General features: G+C 39.3%; 1 protein-coding gene across 1 annotated transcript in view; it reads right to left on the bottom strand.

Annotated features, from left to right (window-relative positions):
• Positions 1-21313, bottom strand: part of C7 (complement C7) — a 51897-nt gene that overhangs the window by 6765 nt on the left and 23819 nt on the right. Inside the window, exons 9-15 of the mRNA XM_059417056.1 lie at positions 19372-19485; positions 15952-16118; positions 13254-13482; positions 11022-11193; positions 8986-9073; positions 6314-6446; positions 2724-2915 (exon numbers count right to left, since the gene is read on the bottom strand). Of these exons, the coding sequence (XP_059273039.1) occupies positions 2724-2915; positions 6314-6446; positions 8986-9073; positions 11022-11193; positions 13254-13482; positions 15952-16118; positions 19372-19485 (1095 nt within the window). The remainder of the gene's footprint in view (positions 1-2723; positions 2916-6313; positions 6447-8985; positions 9074-11021; positions 11194-13253; positions 13483-15951; positions 16119-19371; positions 19486-21313) is intronic.

Raw genomic sequence — 21313 nt, 5'->3', positions numbered from 1 at the left:
TGAACAATTTGTTACTTGTAACAAATGGGAGCAATGTGAAGCTTAGCCTTCCATGCCCAGTCACGTTTGTAATAAGGACTCATTCTTTAACATTTCCTTTTAAAGAACCGTTATCCTCGATGCAATGTCATATTGTGAATTGGATCCTAGAACATTAAATGGATATAGTGAAAAAATGAAATCTGTAGTTGAGTCAATAGTATTACACTAATATTAAATGCCTTAGTTAACCAACTAAGTTATGTCAAGTTATAGGAGATGTTAATATCATGAGAACATGGTAAGGGTATATGAAAACTGTATTTGCAACTTTTCTGAAATTTAATATTATTCCAAAATAATCATAACCAGGGGTAAGGGGGTGCCACAGGCATTGAGGAGGTAAAGACCAGGAATGCTGCTAAATAGCTTACAAAGCACAGGACTGGCTCCCGCAACAAAGAATTACCAGGTCCAAAATTCTAATAGTGTTGGGGTTGAGAAAGTCTGATCTAAATATACCAAAACTAAAGTTCATGATAAAGTCATGTCAATGAGCTCTGCATTACACTTAGAAGTTTATTTCCTAGAAGCAGGGGAAGAGGGAAGTGGGAATACAAAGGTGGTGGTCAAAGGGTACAAAATTGCAGATATAAGGTAAATGGGTACTGGGGATGTAATGTGCAACACAAAGACTATGGTTAACACTGCTCTATGATACACAGGTAGGTTATTGGGAGACTGGATCCTGTGAGTTCTGATCATGAGGAGAAATTTTTTTTATTGTATTTTAATGAGATGATGGATGTTAACTAGACCTCCTGTGGTAATCATTTCACAATAGATATAAATCAAACCATCATGAACTTCTACAGTGATGTATGTCAATTATTTCTCAACGAAACAAGAAAAAATATTTTTTAAAACTTTATTTACTTATCATTCCTAAGAATGAAATTTTAGATTTTTAATGTTTTCTAGAAGTTACTATAATTTCTTTATATAAAAAAATATCACTGGTAGAATTAGCTAGACAGAAGACCTTTGCCTTAAAGAACATATAGCTTTGTTATCATCATATATCTTTATGACAAGACTAAATATTGATGGAGGGAGGGAGAAATGAGTGGTTAGTGTTTAATGAGCACAGAGTGTCAGTTTGGGAAAATGAGAAAGCTCTGGAAATGGACAGTGTGATGGACTGGATGATGGCTGTGCAATAATGAGAAAGCACTTAGTGCACTGAACCGTACATTTACAAATGGCTAAAATGGTACAAGTTACGTTATGTCTGTTTTACCACAATAAAAATAAAAAGACTAAATACCAATAGCAGGTATTTTAAAACATCAGCCTTGGAGGCTGACAAACCTGGAGTTTTCTATTTGTGATAGGCTTATTTTAAGAGAAGCTCCTGTTCTTATTCATCAGGGTCTTCCGAAAAACATGCAGGCCTTGAAAAATATCTTTAATTAAGACTTTAATAGAATTTGCTACTGAGAAGGAGAAAATTCATACTGAATTGTGCTACAAAATGACTGGAGCAGACATTTTAGAAAGACAAGTATATAATATCTCTTTTGGAATAAAAGAGCAACCTTGTCAAGTGTACATTGTTCTCTTTAATTTTAGAATTCCTGGTACAGGTCTACCACTTCAAATATCTCAATAAATTCATATTTATGGTTCAGTGCAGTAGAAAGCAAAGGACTTGTCTCTGCTGTGGACCACTGATGGCTAACAAGCATGTGGGAAGCAATATGGCGGGCACCTGGCTGGCCCTGATAGCCTCCTGTGCTGTCATCCGTGTCTATATTTAATACCACAGCCCATGTCCACCGTCAGCCTGCCCTCTCTTTAGTTATGACCATCTAATTCACTGGACAGTATCACTCAGGGAATCTAGTACTTCCTCCTCATTATTAAAGGCAAATTTTAGCATTGAATTAAAAGTCATTCACCAGAAAAATAAGAAGACTACATAAAATGGAATGTAAATGCGCTTTCCTTCTTTCCTATTTTTTAATTGTCTCAAACATATGTTTTCCATTTATTTTTAAAAATGTAAACAAAAAAGAAACAGGAGGCGATTTTAAAAACAAATCCATCCTACCTTAAATACCTCTAAAAACAAATGGTTTGGCTTTCTAAATCTCTTCTTAGCATAGCTTCTTGAAAGGTTATCTTAATTTGCTTGTTGTTCAAAATACTAGGTTTTTGGGTTTCCACTATTCAGAACAACTTCACAAACCACAACATTTTGCTTTCAATAACTTCTGCTTTGCAGTGTTAAATGTAAATGCTTTTAAATGTTCTTTTTCAATAATGCTAATAAACTCTCTGAAAGCCCAGGAATGAAACATACAGAATTTTTTATAAATTTTCAATCCAACTCTGTACTTAATAAAAGTACATTTCAAAAATCAGGAGAAAACCAGAAATTGTGTTTTTAAAATCCTTTATTTTCTTGGCACCAAAACAGATACAAAGCTAATCATTGATAAGAAGGATTTAAATTGGTTTCAGAATCACAGGGCTCTCCTTGCCTTTCCTTGCATTTCACGAGTCTATCTATGAATGTGAGCAAAAGTCTATTATCCACTCTATGAACTGACCTTCTTGTGGAAGGGCAGGGGTGGAAGGAATGGCTCACAGTTATGTCCATCCATGCTACAAAGGATTGTCACAAGGATCCTCACTCACCTGAGCTCAGGTGTCCTTGGACAGACCTATATGCTACTCACCTTTTTTCACACACCGAACACCCTTCATATCAGGACTCCACTTAAGGCTGGATCCACAGAGAAATGTTGAAGGACCTTCTAAGGACATGCCACCTGAACAGGAAATGGTCACCTTCTCACCAACTCCATAGAATGGTTTGCGGGAATGACTCTGAATGCCATCCATCAATGTAGGTAGAACACAGGCAATTTCTAAAGATAAAAGAAAACAGAATACAAGGGTCATTGCTTTCCTGTGCCATCTTTTTTTTAAATGATAACTTCGAATAGTGTTAATACACATGCTTTGTTTTTTTCACATTAGAGGACAAAGAGGAAGAGGGAAGTAAGTTCACTGCTAGGATGCCCTGAAAGACAAGTCCCACAGTGCCTGGCACGTAATTGACCAAAGAAAGACTGAAGACCAAAACAGTTCCCATCCCTCACCCCTGCCCTCAATGCAACATGCTAACTTAAAATGAATCAGCCTTATAAACAGAGTCCTAAAGGCCAGGCTGCTGTCAAAACTACACTTTTCCCAGCTGCTGCTTATCTCTTTGGTCTGGTGAAGTCCCACCAGAGTTTTCCAAAGAGCTCTATTCATCCATATATCATTAACATATATCCAATTACATACTATTACTATCTGAAAGTTTTAAAGAACCACCTTTAATCCTTCAACCAAACAAGTATTAAATGCCTTTGGTTTTCCATCTCTAGTCTTTCCCACTTGATTACATTCATTAGCTCAAATCTTCTACATGAGGAAACAGCAAAGAGAAAAATGAGAAACATGCATAACTATGAGAAGCAAGTCAGAATTTATAATTTTAAAAAAATCTTGGCAATCTCTATCATGGACTTTGGACAATATTTTACAAAATCCTGCTCTGATTCTGTACCACTTCCATCAGAAACTTTACTCATTCATTAATTCAAAAAGCATCTATTGAGTGCCTGTATTAGCCAAGTAGGTTGTATGCTGCTGGAGACGTAACAGGTACAAGTCTACAACATTTGGTAATGCCGTTCTTCTTGAGTTATTTGTAGTTCAAACAAGAAAAAAATAATAAGAAAAGCTGATGAACTAAGGAGGAACTGTAGCTCAGAGACTGAAAAGCTGGTAGTTTTTAACAGCCTTATATAGGTTTAGGCGATCAAGAGTAAGAGTCTTGTCCCATCACAAAGGAGGAACCTGGGGAGAAACCCCAGACTTTCTGTTGGGATCTCTTAATGGCTACATCCTAGGAATAAAGGTAAACAGACATAAAACAGTCTCACTGCTTGCCAGAAACAAAATCAAATCTTTTCTAGAGGAAGAGAAGAACATCACCCCAAACCACAAATGATTCCTTTATCTTTTTACACACAAAGTCTGGCATTTATTCAAAACTAATCTAACATTCAAAAGGACAAGAATTAACCAAACTCCCCAAGAAAGACAACAGAAACAGATCCACAGCAGGTCCAGATAATGGACCTTGAACAACAGCGGACCTTGAAATAACTGTGATTAACATGATGGGAAAAAATTAAATGGCAAGGCATGGTATTTCAACAGAGAATAAGAAAGTATAGAAAAGTGAACAAATGAAATATCTATAATTGGAAAATGAAATTAAGAACACAAAAGAGTTCTTAAAAGCAAATTATATAACTTACAGAGAATTAATAAACCGGAAGGTAGCTCAATAGAAAGTATTTAGAATGAAACAGAGAGGGCACCTGGCTGGCTCAGTCCATTAAGTGTCTGCCTTCAGCTCAGTTCACAATCCCAGGGTCCTGGGATCAAGACCCACATCAGACTTCCTGTTCAGCAGCGAGCCTGCTTCTCCCTCTCCCTGTACCTCTCCCACTGCTTGTGTTCTCTCTCTCTCTCTAAAATACATACATATAAACTAAACAAAATCATTTAGAATGAAAAAAAGAGAGGGAAAAATGATGCAAAACCAAAGAAAAGAACATATATAATACATGCAATCTAAAAAACACATCATTTGTGTCTCACAAGGAGAAATGACCAAGAATGGGACAGAGACAATGTGGACACAATAGTGAAGAATTTCCTAAAATTGACAAAAGATTCAGATTCAGGAAGTGTTTTGAATATCAACCAGGGTTAAGACAAAGAAAATCACACCTAGGTGCGTCACAGTGGGAGTGCTTCTGAAACACAAGCACTAGGGGAAAAAGGAAATTCTCAAAAGTAGCTGGACATAAGATTTTCACACCAGAAATAGTAAGACTCATAGTGAAGATCTCATTAGAAAACAGTGAAGTCAAAAGGCAAGGATAAAATCTTTAAAGGCCTTAAGTATAATAACTGCTAACCTAAATTCCTTACCCAGTAAAAATATCCTTCTAAAACAAAGATAAAATAAAGATATTTTAAGATGAACAAAGACTGGGACCATTTCTTATCAGTAGATTCACAATAAAGGAAAATTCTCTTTAAGCACAAGCATCTTATTAAACATTTTGAAGAACCAACTTTTGGCTTTATTACTCCGAGGTAAGAAATGTTTATATTCTATTACAGTACTTTCTAAGGACTCCAGGAGTGAGAGACAGAGAGACAGACAGAGACAAAGACAAAGAAGAAAGGTCCAAGGAAGAAGAAGGAGGAGGAGGAGGAGGAGGAGGAGGAGGAGGAGGAGGAAGAGGAAGGAGGAAGGAGGAAGAAGGAAGGAAGGAAGGAAGGAAGGAAGTCCTACAGATCAAAAAGATGAACACCAACAAATAGAAAATAGGGCCCAAAGGTTGAACAGTCCCTTCATCAGAAAGGATAGGCAAATGGCCAGTAAACATGAAAACAGGCATGACATCACAGTCACCAGAAAAAAATATAAATTAAAAAAATAAGATATTGCTATCACTCACCAGTACACCTAAAGTTTTTAAAAGATTGATGATGCCAATTGTTGGTGAGGATACAGAGCCATCTTGGATTCTCAGATTTTGGTAGGGATGTAAGTTGGTACAACCATTTGGAAGACTAGTAACATCTACTAAGTCTAAGTGGATATATACCCTATGATTCAAAAATTTCATTAACAGATTTATACACAAGAGAAAAAAAATGTGCGTGTGTATATGAGGGGTTTTTTCACATCGCATAGATAACTGATAGAGGAAAAATACGTCTCTACAGCTCTATCCATCCACTGAACCAACTTATGTTGCAGTACAAGTGAGATGGAAGGCCAACAGTAATGTTAGCGTGGTTAGCCCAAGCACTACTCAGATGCCCACATCTGAACAGAACAGGATGCAAATTTGAGGACGTACATTCAAGGAAGTACAATGATGATGGTACATCCCTAGAAATTGAGCTATAGAGGATGTTCTGAAGGTCTGACCCAGACCTGAGTTCCTTAGCCTATTCTAATTTGCACCAGGAACTTTAAAATTGCTCCCGAAAGGAGCACTATCAACTAGAGACTATGGAGGGCTTTTTCAAGACACAACCAAAACTTGGACAGGATCCTAAGAGCCCCTCAGGAAAGGAGGGTCAAGACACAGGCCACACAGTGAACACTGCTTCATCTTGAATCATCCTCTTCTCCATGACTCTCTCATCTTAAGTTACACATGACAACCAGGCCACTCACTTTGACAATGCATTTCTCCAACAAGCCACCGTAAATCATCTCCACATCTGGCGACAGGGTCTCCGATAAGAGAGTATCCTTCATTGCAAGTATATTTTATGTTTTTCCCAACAGGAAACTTCGCACCTTCATCCTAAACAGAAATAAGAGGGAGACAGAGAGAAAAAGTATGTCTATTCTGCATTAACAGAATGTTTCTTTAGAGATATTTGACCTATAAATCTTTTTTTTTCAAGTTTTTATTTATTTATTGGACAGACAGAGATCACAAGTAGGCAAAGAGGCAGGCAGAGAGAGAGGGGGAGGTAGCAGGCTCCCTGTGGAGAAGAGAGCCCGATGCAGGACTCGATCCGAGGGCCCTGAGACCACGACATGAGCCCAAAGGCAGAGGCCCAACCCACTGAGCCACGCAAGTGCCCCTTCACCTATAAAACTTTTAATCATCAGGCAAACTAAGTTCAAATAACGAATTTAGAAAATTGTCCATAAAAACATTCTTCCTTGTACGTTCCTAGCCAACAACATTTGCACTACCATTGATTGAAATAAAGCCCGTAATGCCACTGTACTATAATTTATTGATTGTCCCGCAAATACCAGGCACTGTCGTAAGCATTTTACTAAAATTACTTTAGTGGACACTCCCCAAGTCACCTCTCTCTCCTATGTTTCAGGAAAAGACAGTTTGTTATCAGATTTTGGAACTTTGGTACTTGTCAGTCAATTCTTTACCTTAATATGTTATGGGCTGTTCGTTGGCAATACTGCCTAACAAAAGCCAGGAGGAGCAGACAGAAATGTTCAAATCCTATCAGCGTACTCATGAAAGTTTAAGTTTCTCACTGATGACTTTTAGAGGAGGCAAAATGCTGATCTTCTCCAACCCTACCCTCTGAGGGAAGTACTGTCAGGACTGGGTCACATTCAGGGATGTAGTGTCTGCCTGTGATCCCAGGCGGTGAGTTTTCACAGCGAAACAAGGGAGAATTTGAAGTCTAAGACCTCAGGATGTAATCGCTCTTCTGGGGATTCTCTTAGTTCCTTTCCTCATCTTTCAAGTTCTCTGCCACCCCACAGGGAGGGTTGAGAGATGGACCTGTTCTGCTCCAGGCATTAGAACAAAATTCCATGGTGCCTTTTTCTTCTCACTGTCAGTCCTTGCCCAGGCTGGCTCCATCATGGGAGTTGGTCGGAAACAGAGGGTTTAACACTGGGGGCTGAAGAATATGGGGATGGACACTTGATTTGCTTTGGTGCTAATCTTTAGGCCTTCCTATATGGCGAAGTTGAACTCAACAGTGCCCAAACTTAACTCTGTGTCAGAACTACTAGTTGCAATTAAATGGGGGGCTGCGCACCTGGGTGGCTCAGCTAGTTAAGAGTCTGACTTTGGCTCAGGTCATGATCTCTGGGTCCTGGGATGGAGTCCTGTTGTGTCAAGCACCCTGCTCAGCAGGGAGTCTGCTTCTCCCTGTCCCTGGGCCCCTCCCCATTACCCTGCTCACATTCTCTCTCTCTCTCACTCTGTCTTTCAAATAAATAAATAAAAACTTTAAAAATTTAAAAAAAAAAGACCCTACCCTAAATGTACAGAATGAGGAAAAAATGGAAGATAAGGGACAAGCAGCAATCCTATTAAGTTCCCTGGGTGATGTAGCCCATCTGTGGGGCAATGTTCTGAACCCCCGGCTCCTTAGGACACACGTGCACTGGAGTTTGGAACAATAGCTCATGATTTGCTGAACTACCCAAATTTACTTGGCCTTGATCTCCAAGCTTATGTTTCCTTCAGGAATTCTATGGATTATGATGGTAAATATACTGGGACATATGAGTGCTAGAGATGCTGGATTCATTCTCCTCCCTCTCTACACACACACATACACACACACACACACACACACACACACACACATACCCCTCTTCCCTTTCCATTACCTACATTTGGGGAAACTTCAGGGAATTTGAGAGGCAAATCCTTCATGGAGAAAGCAAGGCTGGGAGCACTGAGAGGGCCCTGATGGACAGTATCTCCTATATGAGCCAGAAAAACACTTCACTGGGGCTTGGGGCCAAAGCTTCATCATAACAAGCAGTGAGAACAACATGAATTAATATGGTCCCAAAGCCAAACAATTCCCTAGAACAAGTGGCAGATGACTTGTGTTCCTTCCTGAAGGAGAAAACTGCTCAAAGTATAATGACCCATATCTCACCAACACTGGCCAAATGTCTTACTGGCTTAGGGAATAAACCCAATATTTTATCCCAAACCCCATATTTGTGAAAAGAAATTGTAAAGACATTTTTCAGTGGAAAGAATAAAGTTCTCTTTGTTGAAGAACTTGCTTATGGATTTCTATCTTAGTGTTCAGAATAGAAACATTCATCTGCCCTCTGGCATGATTACATTTCTAATTTCATTGGGCAGCAATATTGATTCACCTTACCACAGAAAATATACTGCCTTCTGCAGAATTCTAATCACCTTGGGCCAAAGAAGAAAAGTCACAAACTAAAACCCTCACCACTAAACCTAAGATGCACATATAAACTACTTTTAGCACCGTTTCATCATGGAAGAACGAAATAAATTGGACATCAGTAGAGAGAGGGAACTTGGAGCAAAGGGTGTATATGTAAAGGAAAACAATATATCTTCCATAACCAACTTGAACATATCCATCTTTCAAGGCAGGAGGTGATGGACAGAATTCTTTTGGAGTCAAAGGCAAAGAAAAACAATGTGGTTCAAGCAACCTGAAAGGAAAAGGAAACAAAACATAATTAACATGGCCGAGCTCCACATATAATAAATATTTTGCAGCACAGTGCATTTTTTATTTACATTTGAAGGGAATCCTTTTGCATAAATATGTTGATGTGATGGCCATTCTCAGAATCAATATCTGATCATATCCTACCATAAAAAACTCAAACATAAGCTCAAGCATCCAAAAAAAAAAAAAATAGCTAGTAAGTCAGCAGTATGAAGAACAAAGAGAAAGAGAAGGAAATAAAAGTCACTGGACAACACACATACTTGATATCATTTCTAGAGTTCACCTGTCTCAGACCTACTTTTTCTCCTGCTGTCTGGCTCTGAGATGCCACACAGAATTAATTCTGTATCAAAAATAAGGTAATAACAGTGATCCGGTGAGAACGGTAATGGAAAAATAATAGCTAGTTTTGATTGAGCATTTACTATGTGCTGAGCACCTTGGCAGTCGCTCTACAAATGTGCATTATCTCAATTCACATTCATGGTAATGCTAGCAGGTATGTGAAGAAAACAAAGGCTCAGAAAGTTTGAATGACTTGTCCAAGGTTATAAAGTCATAAATATCAAGGCTGCATTCACACTGTTGTCAGTCAGGCTCCTAAAGTCATGCTCGTTCTACCTCCCACAAGCCATCTTCAGAGGAAGCTCAAAATAATAATAATCACAGTGATATCCATCATTAAACAACAATTTTCCGTAGTGCCCCTGAAGCCAGCATACCACCAGTAGTACCCCCACTCCAGAGATATGAAATCTGAGGGAAAGCATGACAAATAGCCTGTGAGTACTGCCTCCTTCTCACCTGTGAGTTCCTTACACTCTTGCCATATTCTGAGAAAACTCAGACATGTGAAGTATTGATCATAATTTTCATCTTCGTACCAAACAGGAGGAGATCTCCCCTCTGAGCACCAAGGAGAGCAGGAATTCCTTCAATGCCTTCCTAAGGATGCTCCTTTCCCTCCAACAGAGACCTCCTCCAATAGAGACCCTCATCTTCCCAGAGAATGGCCCGAAAGGCAACTTCTCCTCCTACCATAATTCCATACGCTCACCAGCCTCCTGGTCATGAGATATTTATTATTGCTGGTTTATGAAGCACCAAACACCTAGAAAGAAAGGCATCCCACCTCCCTATGCTTCTACCAGATATCCAGCTATCTTACAACTTTCTTCAACTCACATGACTTTCAAATTATCTTACTAGAACGTTTGGCCAATCCCTGATCAAAAGAGGTTAGTAAAGATGCTATAAAACAGTAAGGTGTGGCCTGAAGAATTCTGACCCAATGGGTATAATTCATCAACTAAGCATTTTGAGATTGCTTTTGCAAGGTCCTGGCAAATGAGAAGTTGGAGTCAGACAACTGGGCTAATCTGTCTACATGTTAGCCGTCTCAAACATCTGGCTTTATGCTTAATCATGAATGAATGAATGAATGAATAGGATTGGTAGATCTGAAAAGTAATACAACTATTAATGAATGCTTACTATGTGCCAGGCACTGTGCTAATCATTTTCTGTGCTGAATATCATTGAATTCTGACAATATCCTGCCATTGTTTTACCTTCAATGATTATACTTATTTTAGAGATGCAGCAAGTAACTCGCCCAAGGTCACCCAGCAAGTATGTGGCAGATCTGCTTGATGCCAGAGCTGCTCAGATCCCCTTGGCTAGATGGCCTCTAAGTTACCCAGCCTTTTGTAATGTCTGTATAGGGAGAATTTGAAACACACAAATGCTAGTTGGCCACACATGGCTTCCTCCATCAAATGACCCCACTGCTAAGGACAAGGTAGTCACTGATAAAAATTGGCATTTAACTTCTAAATCTTTTAATAGCGGCAGTCATGCATCCCAGGCTTACTGCAGAGAGCACCATATTCTTTGCAGTTTCCAGGAGATCTGGCCACCATTACCGTAAATGCTGCAGCTCCTCATCCTCGCAGGGGCCGCTTTCCGAGGGTTCTCCAATACAGGATTTCCCGCCCTCTCTGGGAGGTGGGTTATTGCATTCTCGGCTCCTTGTTTTCTTCCCCTGAACACAGGAGCTCCAAGAGGACCAACAACTCCAACCCCCATCCACCCCTCCTGTAAGGTAAGAGAGAGGTTGTTCAGAAAGCAACAGAGAGGAAGATTCCAGAGTTTAGTGCTGAGCTTCCTGCTCTGGCAGTTACTGGGGGAGGGGGCAGTCCGGGCACTCGCTGCCTTCACTTCATTCAGGTCTTCTACAAGGACCAGAATGTCTCTGCACACCGACAAGGTTTGTCCAGGTAAGGCTGCACTAACGAACTTCTTGCAATAATATGTTAAATTTGTTTATTATTTTGCAACTGTCTCAGAGCACTTTTACATATATTCTACCATTCATTTACTTCTCATCAGAATGAATCCAAATGGGCAGGGGGGTCTGTCACCATTCTCAGTTGATAGATGTGGAATCTAAGACAAGGTGGTCAAATGCCACGCCCAGTGCCATAATGGCTGCCAAGAGCCACATCCAAACAGCAGCATGGCCTTACGGCAGAGTCCAGGCTCCTCTCATTACAGTAGTTCCTACGGGGAACTTTTCTATTGCAAAAGCAGTGACAAGACATGAGAAGAACATAGTCCGCTGGGTATTCCCGAATGCCACCCTCAGAGCTGGCCCTGTTTAATGAGGAAGTGTCTAAGCAGGAGAAACATATTTGCTTCCTATCAACGTCCTTCAGTCTGAAGGCACTTGCTCAGCCCAGCCTGGCCACCCTCCAACTCAGGGTCGACTGACCACTAACAGTGGTTTTACAATTTCCCCCCATCATATTCCTCAGGGAAGGCAAGAGAGAACTTGCATTATATTCTAAGAATTTGGCTTTCTTGGGTAGAAACTGATCTCAGAAACTACACCCCCGAAGTATTACTTCCTGGTGATAGATGGATGTGTTTACTGTTCCTTAGGTATTTCTACAAAAAAACTAAACAGAACTAAACTAATTTGGTAATATTTTCCCATGAGCTTTCTTCCATAATTAGAAATTGAGTTAATAAAGTAGTCTGCTGAGCATATTAATGGGGGTAATTTATAGCTTAATATATTATGATTGCTACTCCAACCCTGACCATCAGGGGGAGCTTCCATTTTACCGAATAACGGGAAATCCAAGCGCCAAAGTAATGAAATCAAAGAGGTGGAATTTCAATTGACCAGACAGGCCACTTGGGAAGAGAACTGGAGGCAAGGATGCCTTCTTGATGCTTGTTGTAAGCAACCATAGTTTAGTCGTGTACTCATTCATTCGACAAACGTGTATTAAGTGCCTTCTATAGATTAAGCCCTGTTGGGCCCTGGGAATAAAAAAAGGAATCACAGTTCTGACCTTAAGAAATGATCTTCCTGGAAGAGAAAGACATATAAATAAATGCAAAATTATCTCATACTTTGTCTACTCATAAAGTCAACCTCACATAGTTCTGTACTAAAATACTTAAAGTACCATTCAGTTGGGTGCATTCAGCGTATGGTCAAAAGTGTTTGTGAATAATTGACTGATGGAACATAAAACAAAATAAAAAGAGATATTTCAAAGAGCTTGCCATCAGAAAGGTTAAGCTTTGCATATACCAGCTCCACAGACCTACGTTATGACAAAACCTTAATGAGATGACTATGGAAGGAGAGAGGTGTTTTAGGCATTAATCTATTCCAATGGAGAATGAAGAATGGAGGGCATGGTGGATCTATTAATTAAGAGAGGAAAACAGAGGGGCACCTGGGTGGCTCACTTATTGAAGGTCCAACTCTTAAGTTCAGCTAAGATCATGATCACATGGTCGTAAGATCGAGCCTGGCATCAGGCTCCATGCTCAGCAGGGAGTCTGCTTAAGATGCTCTCTCTCTCCCTCTCCCACCCCTTCCTTCCCCCATTGTGTGCACGCTTTCTTGCTCTCTCTCTCTCAAATAAATAAATAAATCTTAAAAAAAAAAAAAAAAAAAGGAAAACAAAGACAGCAGGGAGCCTTGACCCAGTAGCTCAAACCCAGAAGTGCAATAGGAATGGAGACACTAATTAAAATGCCCATGCACAAAGAAGCACAATGTCAAGAGCCAAATGGAAAGAGTGGTGCCCTCTTCACTATGTCCAGCATAACCAGCCAAAATCCAGCACACTGACCTGCTTCATTCCCTACAAGGACTCCTTGCTCACAAGCCACACCAAATGTATATGGTTTGCAATGGCACTGACATTGTGTTCCCTTAATGGTGGCAATGCCACCATTTTGACAAGGTCGGCAATGGCAGGGGTCAAATTCATCCAGATATTCCTCAAGAGCTCTCTTCAGGTATAGTCTTTTCACCGAGGCACAGGGTACTTCCTTTACCAGCTCATACAAAGGTGTCAGCTAAACAGATAAAGACATCATGGTCAGTAATCAGGTTTTTAGGCAAGGACATTTTTCTTCTGGCATTCAGGCTCAATCTCCATTAAAATAAAATGAAAAGCCACTCATGTTAATTCTAATTATTTCTTCTTCAAATAAAAAGAAAGCACTTTACTTTCTTTGTAAGGCAGAAAGAAAAATAGAAGTGAATAGAGAAGGAGTGTTTTTTATATCCTGCATAAAATTTTTCAAAATCAACAGGACATTCATTTTCTAGTTATTGAAAGATTATTTTGAAGGCAGTACATTTCCACCCTTGCAGAGGGAAGAAGAAAAGGAAATACTATTAAATTACAGTGAAGAAGCAAGTGCAAATAAATTTACAATTAAATACCCTGACTCTAAGAGACTTAACATGTCTCTTAATGGAGACTGTGACTATTCTTCCCTGAAGAAGTTTAAAACAGATAGACAAGCCAACCCTTACAGGTCCCCTTCCCCTTCAGGAGCATTGCACTCTATCATTTAGTAAAATTTACTATCTCTCCATAAACCTTGCTTTGCTGCACCCCCAAAACTAAAATAAAAATAATAAAACAGACAGACATTGTTCTGTGCTGAGTATGTCTAATGAAATGTAACTTGGAGACCAGACATGTGCTGGCTAAGCTTTAACAATCTGTTCTCCTAAGAAAAAAAATGCTCTAATTTGTAGCATTTGCCAGTTTCTACAGTATAAGAACTCTTGTCATGGCCAGTCTCACATTGCCATTGGGATGCCAATGACCATGGAGTTGGGAAGATACATATACTGGCTTGTGAAGGTCCGTCCAAGCTTTCTGCCGCACATCCCTGCAAGTGTGAGGATAATGTGAGAGTAACTCAAAGACTCAGCCACATATCCTTCCATCTCTGCCCAAGCTCTCTTACACTGCATTATGGCAGAATGGACTGCATGGCATTGCGTGGACATACACCTATAGTAAATTAGCACAGCTACCTATGATAGTCACAGTCCATCATGGAGAAGAGCAGAGTTGAGAATGGGAAGGAATGTCTGTTTCTCCCTAATCAACAATTTCTAATTTTTCAAGATTTGTTCTGGGGCACCGGCATTGAAAATTGGAAATAGGTCATTGTGAATATTGATGGTGGCACTTTAGGGTAAGACCTCCTGGGAAAACCACCCTCCCCCCTTCACCCTTGTTCAGAGGCAAGTGGGTACATGTGGTCTTGGGAGGGTGCTCAAGGAGTTATTGTGATTTGGGGGTTTATAAAATGTATCCAAGTCAAGTTTCACCTGGGACGTTGCTTGATTCCCATGACAGAGAACAGATCAGAGAATCAGTTCTGTTACAGCATGTTTTGAGGAAAGTGTAACCTTGTTCCATCGGAGACGGATGTATTGGCAAACACTCTAAGCCTATGAGATATTTTTGTATATTCTTACATGCAATTTCATCCACAAGAAAAACCAGGTGAACTCAGAAAAATGGACACAAAAAGGGAACACAACCCAAGATAGGAATGTACAAAATATGCACACACAAACAGACATCAGACCTCCATGCGGGTCACTGCCTGTACTAAGTTCCATCCATCCACTTCTGGTGCTACCGCCCGCTGTCATCTGGGCCCTCCCCTTCCGAAGCATCACAGTTAATTCAGGGCTCCAACCTTGCCGTCACCCAACCAACTTCAAGTCTTACTCTAGGAATTGTGTCACCATAACATAGTAGAAGCATTCCTTAACAATTTAACACCTGTAAAACTCTCACTGTTTTTACTGATGTCTTCCTTCCTTTCTTTCCTTCTTTCTCTCTTCCTTCCTTCCTTTCTTTTTTTCTTTCTTTCTTCTTTCTTTCTTCCTTTCTTTCTTTCTTTTAATGAGTATCACAAATTAAGTTTTCGAGTTTTGTGTCCTTAACCCCATTTTCCCTATGAGCCAGGGGCTCTTCTTCACTGTGCAATTCCGCCTAGCTCTCTGGTTTTTAAGAGCACATACGTTGCATTATCAAAGAACTGACTGCATCAATAAAACCTCCTAAAATTGTGGCAGCCGAATTTGCTTTAACTTAACGGGCATGTCTCCAAGAGCCCACATGCCGCGGCCAGAGGAAGAAAGGCAATCTGATGGGACAGTAGACAAGCCTAAATGCTTTCCTCATGCAAGAATCTATAATTCTTCTGAATTAGAGACCAAGGAAAACAATCAAATTTAGGTCAAAAGCTTAATATGCAAATTTTGTTATAATTTCTCTTGAGATTTACAAGATATTTAACCTTTACAATTGAAATATGGACATACAAGATAATGAAGCTTCTGTTTCTTATTATTATGTATGCATTCATTTTACTATACAAAACATAACTGGGATACAGAAAATGCTAATTACAGCTGTCTCTGTTTAACCACCTTGATTTAATCTCATTTTCCCAGTGCGAAGAAACATGCCTGCTTTGTGCTGTTTTCAACAGAGCAGGACGTACCTTTTGTTTTATGACTTGGGGACTACCAGTCACAGATTCTGCCCAGGAAGAGTATTGCTTTTTGTTTCCAGCAGGGTTGTTCAGATCCAGTGAACTGAGGCCAGCCACAAAATTTGGACTTCCCCCCCTGACAAATGAGTCCCCTTTCATCACATGGTCCTTATTTCCTATGCAAGGAGAAATCCAAACAAATCAGTTGGGATGCACAAATGAAACAAAAAGGAGAATATAAAAATGAAAACTCTATCAAGTACTAAAACACAACCCACCCAACTTTGTGACATTCTTGGAAAGAACGAACTATGGAGACAGTAAAAATATCAGTGATTGTCAGCAGTGGTGAATGGGAGGAATACATGGGTGAAGCACGGAAGGCTTGTAGAGCAGTGAAATTTCTCTGTGTGATATGACTTGGTGGATAAGCAGCATTAAACATCCGTCCACACCCACAGAATGTACAACACCAAGGTTGAATGCTAACGTAAGCTATGGACTACAGGGGATCACAAGAACAAATGTTCCACTGTGGTGGGGAATGCTGATGGTGGGGAGGCCTTAGTTTCCAACTGACGTAAATGGAAACTCTCTGTTCTTTTTGCTCAATTGTGCTGTAAACCTAAAACTACTCTAAAGAAAAAAATGTCTATTAAAGGAAAAAAGAAGGGGCACCTGGCTGGCTCACTCGGTGGAGCATCCAACTCTTGGTTTCAGCTGAGATCACAATCTCAGCATTGTGGGACCAACCCCTGCATCAGGCTCTGTGTTCAAGGTGGAGTCAGCTTAGGATTCTCTCACTCTCTCTGCCCCTCCCCCTGCTTGCACACACAGGAGCACACATGCTGGCTCATTCTCTCTCTCTCTTTCAAATAAAAAAATAAACAAAATCTTTTTAAAAATGAAATAAAAATGTTTTATGGAAGCATCATGAAATTTACTTCCAAATGGTTCAAATAAGATTACACATATTTTGAATATATAATATTTATACATTGTTAAATAATCCACATTATAAATATTACATGTACATTATATACAGCCAAATGTCATAATTATCACTACATAGAGGAGGTGGGTATATGGGTATTTAATACGATGTTCTTTATATATGTTGGAAAGTTTTCATAATAAGATGAAGAGGACTTCATTACATCTGGAATACTAACAATAAGCAAAAAAAAAAAAAAAAACCTATTCATTAACAGGTATTCATTAACACATGAAAAGTATTCTAAGCACTGAATTTTAATTGAATTTTTTTATGCATTTATGTGCCCTTTAATTTCAGGATCATTTTTTTCTCCATTTGTCATTGATTTTTACGCTGGTCATAACTGGATATTCCCACCTCGCAGACCAGATTTGAGTGATTTTCAGTTCACCTCTTTTAACTATATTTTGCAATTTCATAAAATTTTTCAAATTCAAAAACTATACATTTATCAGAAATTAACGCTTGATGTTTTTAATAAATTACTGAGTACTTCCTCATCTTCATTGTTAGCTCCATTTTTAATATGCCAATAGTTGTCCTTGGAAGGCAATGTCCAGTCCCTGCAGGACCTGACTCAGAACCACGTGGAGTGACTCCACATTTCTGGGCTCCAGCATCTCTGAGAGGACATCTGGGAGGAAAGCCCTAAAATCAGCCTTTTAACAAGCTTCTTCAGATAATCTCGGTGTATACTAAAGTTGGAGAAATCACGGCCTTAACAGGCAGACCTTTTTACAAATTACAGAGTATAAAAAATCAATTTTAATTTTATTCTGAAGCCTGTCGCCTCCCTCCCCACACCTCAGTGAGCTCCCTGTGCCAGCTGACCCTCTTTCCCTAGACAGTCTGCTTGGTGTGACAATGAGGAGTCCAGAATGTGAAGCCAAATGTCATGTCTTTGAGTCTGATGCTTACCAGCTGCGATCTTGGGCAACCTTGCTGTGACTCAGTGTCCCTGTCTGTGTAATGGGAATATGAATAATACCTAATTCAGATAGGAAGAATATATGGGTTAATTTTTGTAAATCACTTAAAATTGTGCCGGGCACATAGTAAATGCTATGTGTTTGTTAAACACAAAATAAAATAAAATCGGTGAGCAGCTTCTAGTGGCCCAGCTGATAATGGATGTCTACATTCTCATTTCTATTTCCAGATCACTATATTTCCATTTCTTTCAAAAACCTGTTTTCCTCCTTTGTCATGCCAGCTCCATGAAGATAGATATTCTCTTGGGCATGTCGCTGCTTGCACCCCAATGCCTTGAACAAATCCCACCATAAACCACAGTCTCCATCCACAGTTGATGAATGAAGGAGGTGAATCAGTAAATAAACCTGATTTCATTCCTCTGTCTCCCTCCTTTCTGCAGTCATCGACCAACATCCCAAGAATCCCCGCTTCCTCGGTAAGAATCCTGACACCTGGTCAATCTTCACCTTTGCCCCAATTTCTGCCATCACCCTGGGAGAATTTAAGCTCCAGTACCACTCAATCCATTGCTACCACACTAAGAATCCCTTCATTGTAAGGCAAGTACATTGTAATCACCAAATTCAATGAAGAGTCTTCAGTCCTTTTCTTACTTCATTTCTCTCTAGAATTTCTCTCTGTTGACCTCTCCTTTTCCTTTATTTTTAATGTTACTTATCTTTCCACGTACTTTTTTTCTCCCCTATTTTTCTTGATTTTTCCTTTTTTTTTTTTTTTTCTAAGTAGGCTCTATGCCCAATGTGGGGCTCAAACTCAATGACGCATGCTCTGAAATCAAGAGTCGCATGCTCTATGACGGAGCTGGCCAGGCACCTCTTTTCTGGTTCTTATCCTATCAGATTATCCTTTCTCAGTCTCTCTTCTTTCTCTACAACTTTCTTTGTCATCTTTCATTTAAGCACTTTCTGTATTAAAGCCTATAACGGCACCCCTTGTCATCAGAATGAAATCCCAATTCCTTACCACGGCATCTAGACACAATCTAAATAAGTTTATTTTTCCAGTTCCTATTTCAATCACTTAAAGAATAGCAGACCACTTTCTCCACTCCCTCTCCCAGCAGCAGCAGCAGCAGCAGCAGCAGCAGGCACCAAAAGTGCCCTGGGCATCCATGTCAAAGTGGAACTGATTCTTCTCCTACTGGTGTCCTTTTCTAGGTTTGATTGCCAACTGCCATTTTAGGGGAGAACGGTAGTGTACATGGAGGACTTTTTTACAGTGCACAGGAGATACCCAGTGAACTTTTCACTCTGCATGATGTCTCACTGCCATGACACGTGAAAGAAAGATCAGAGGCAAACATAACCAAATACATAAAAAACATAAAATAGAATACCTGTTAAAAATCTCAAAGGCCCTTGGAGGTCAGGAATTAGCTTCAAGAAAGAGGGATAGAGTTTAAGCTCATAATGCAAATTTCCCCCTTTCTTATTTACCTGAATCTGATTTTAAGGCATTTTCCAGGGTTTTGCATTTTTGCGATGATGATGATGCAAAGAAAATGTTAAAACCTGAGGAAGTACATCTCTTCATATCTTCTGAATGAAGACCTGAAGGAAAAGTTTTAAAGGTGTTTAATTTCTGCATTTGTTAAAAACTCCTTTAAACATGCAGCCAGGTGTGAGGAAGGGGATAAGAGGTTATGTCCTACTACGGTGGCCATCTACTCAAGAGCTCCAGAAGGATCAAGGGTCAGAAAAAGGAATATTTTATTTTTGTTATTAAACAAAATAATAGATACATGCATATATCTAGGAATGAAGCATCATGTGTCTGAAACCTATTTTCAAGTGGAAGGAACAGAAACGGAACACCCCAAAGAGTGATATTTTTGCCCATCCACAGTCAGCTGCTCAGGCATGAAGTAAATCAATAAAAGTAGGCATGTAATTGTCCTCATCCACCTACTGGAAACCCCAAATGCTGGGTTCTAGTTCTACACTAATTAATTCCCAAAATCCTAGGTCTACTGCCTCGATCTCTCCATTTTAGTATCTTTGCCATCTCTGGTTTCCAACATTTCCTTCCCCTGGCTCATAACCATACCATGTAACAATTTTCTACTCATTATCAAATGGAGTTTTGCCAAGCATTTTTTAAGAAGGATAGAAATTAATAAAGTGTGGAAATATATTTTTCTCATATAATTTTGCTAAATCTACTAAAATAACTTCAGTATATCTCACAGAATAATTGAGGGGGCATATATTATTATAACTCAGCAGTTTTGGTTATATTTCAATTAGAACTTTCAGAAAGAACAGAAACTGCTCAAGAGTAAAATTTTTACTCAAAATAGTACTTTGACCAACTTGGAAATTCTTTAAAAGTTCTTATCATTTCTTTTAAGTACTAAGGGAAAGAGTGGGGAAGCAGTGAAACTGAGTTTAGATCGAACCATTTGCTGTATTAATTTTCCAAAGAAATATTGCCTTTGTTGTTGCTAAAACAAAAACAAACAAACAAACAAAAACCTGTGCTTGTACATTCATTTCCAAGCAGGGAAGATAGAAAACTTGAAATTCTGGCTAAATCTTAATTGGTAAAAATTAAGCTTAATGGAAAAAAAAATAAGCCAATGGAAACAGAAAAATATTGTAGTTCATCCACAAGGGAAGGTTACAAGACCTCTAAATTCATGTAGTAAGTCTCACTCTCATCCACAATTGTAAAAAAGGCTTGACTGAAAAGAAAGACCCTGAAGAGATGATTTGGAATGGAGAAGGAATTGTAAGTATCAGCTTAAAAAAGTTGGAAAGGGGCAGGTTTGATATGGAATATTAGGAAACCAGAGCCAAAAGGTCTTTGCAAAGAAGGCATGGACACTAAGACACCACCCCTCCCCTCCCACATTGGTACACCTAGTGAGGACTCTCCTCTAATTATGAAGTCAAAAAATTACAAACTCAGTGGTGTGCATTGATTCTAAGAAAAATCAGGGAACTCTAACAACACTATAGCATAAGGAAAAAGCTCAGCTGACCTTGGAGCCAGTAGACCACCTTACATTCTATAAGCCCTCAGATGAGTCTTACTATAGCCCTGAGTCGCCATTTCTCAGTCTGTAAGACAGGAATTGTAGCGTCCACCTTACCAGATAGTAGTGAGGAACATGGCTAACCTATGTAACTTGCCTACCATAAGAAAGGCTCTGATTTAAAAAAAAAAAAAGGGGGGGGTGGTCTCTGATAAATTTAAGCTATTGTTACAAGAATTATGTAGTAAGCAAACTTGTGATATCTGGAACAGATTACTTTTAAAGGAATGTGAATTGTAATGAACAGAGGTAAACAAAATACTTCTTTAAAAGATTTTGATTTCTGAAATATAATTCCTCATTAGCTTTTCCTTGAAGAATATTACTTAAGCTGAGAAATG

This window comes from Mustela nigripes, chromosome 12, assembly GCF_022355385.1.
Source record: "Mustela nigripes isolate SB6536 chromosome 12, MUSNIG.SB6536, whole genome shotgun sequence".
NCBI lineage: Eukaryota > Metazoa > Chordata > Mammalia > Carnivora > Mustelidae > Mustela > Mustela nigripes.
Note: the sequence above shows the minus strand (reverse complement) of the source record. Positions and strands in the feature narration are given on the sequence as shown.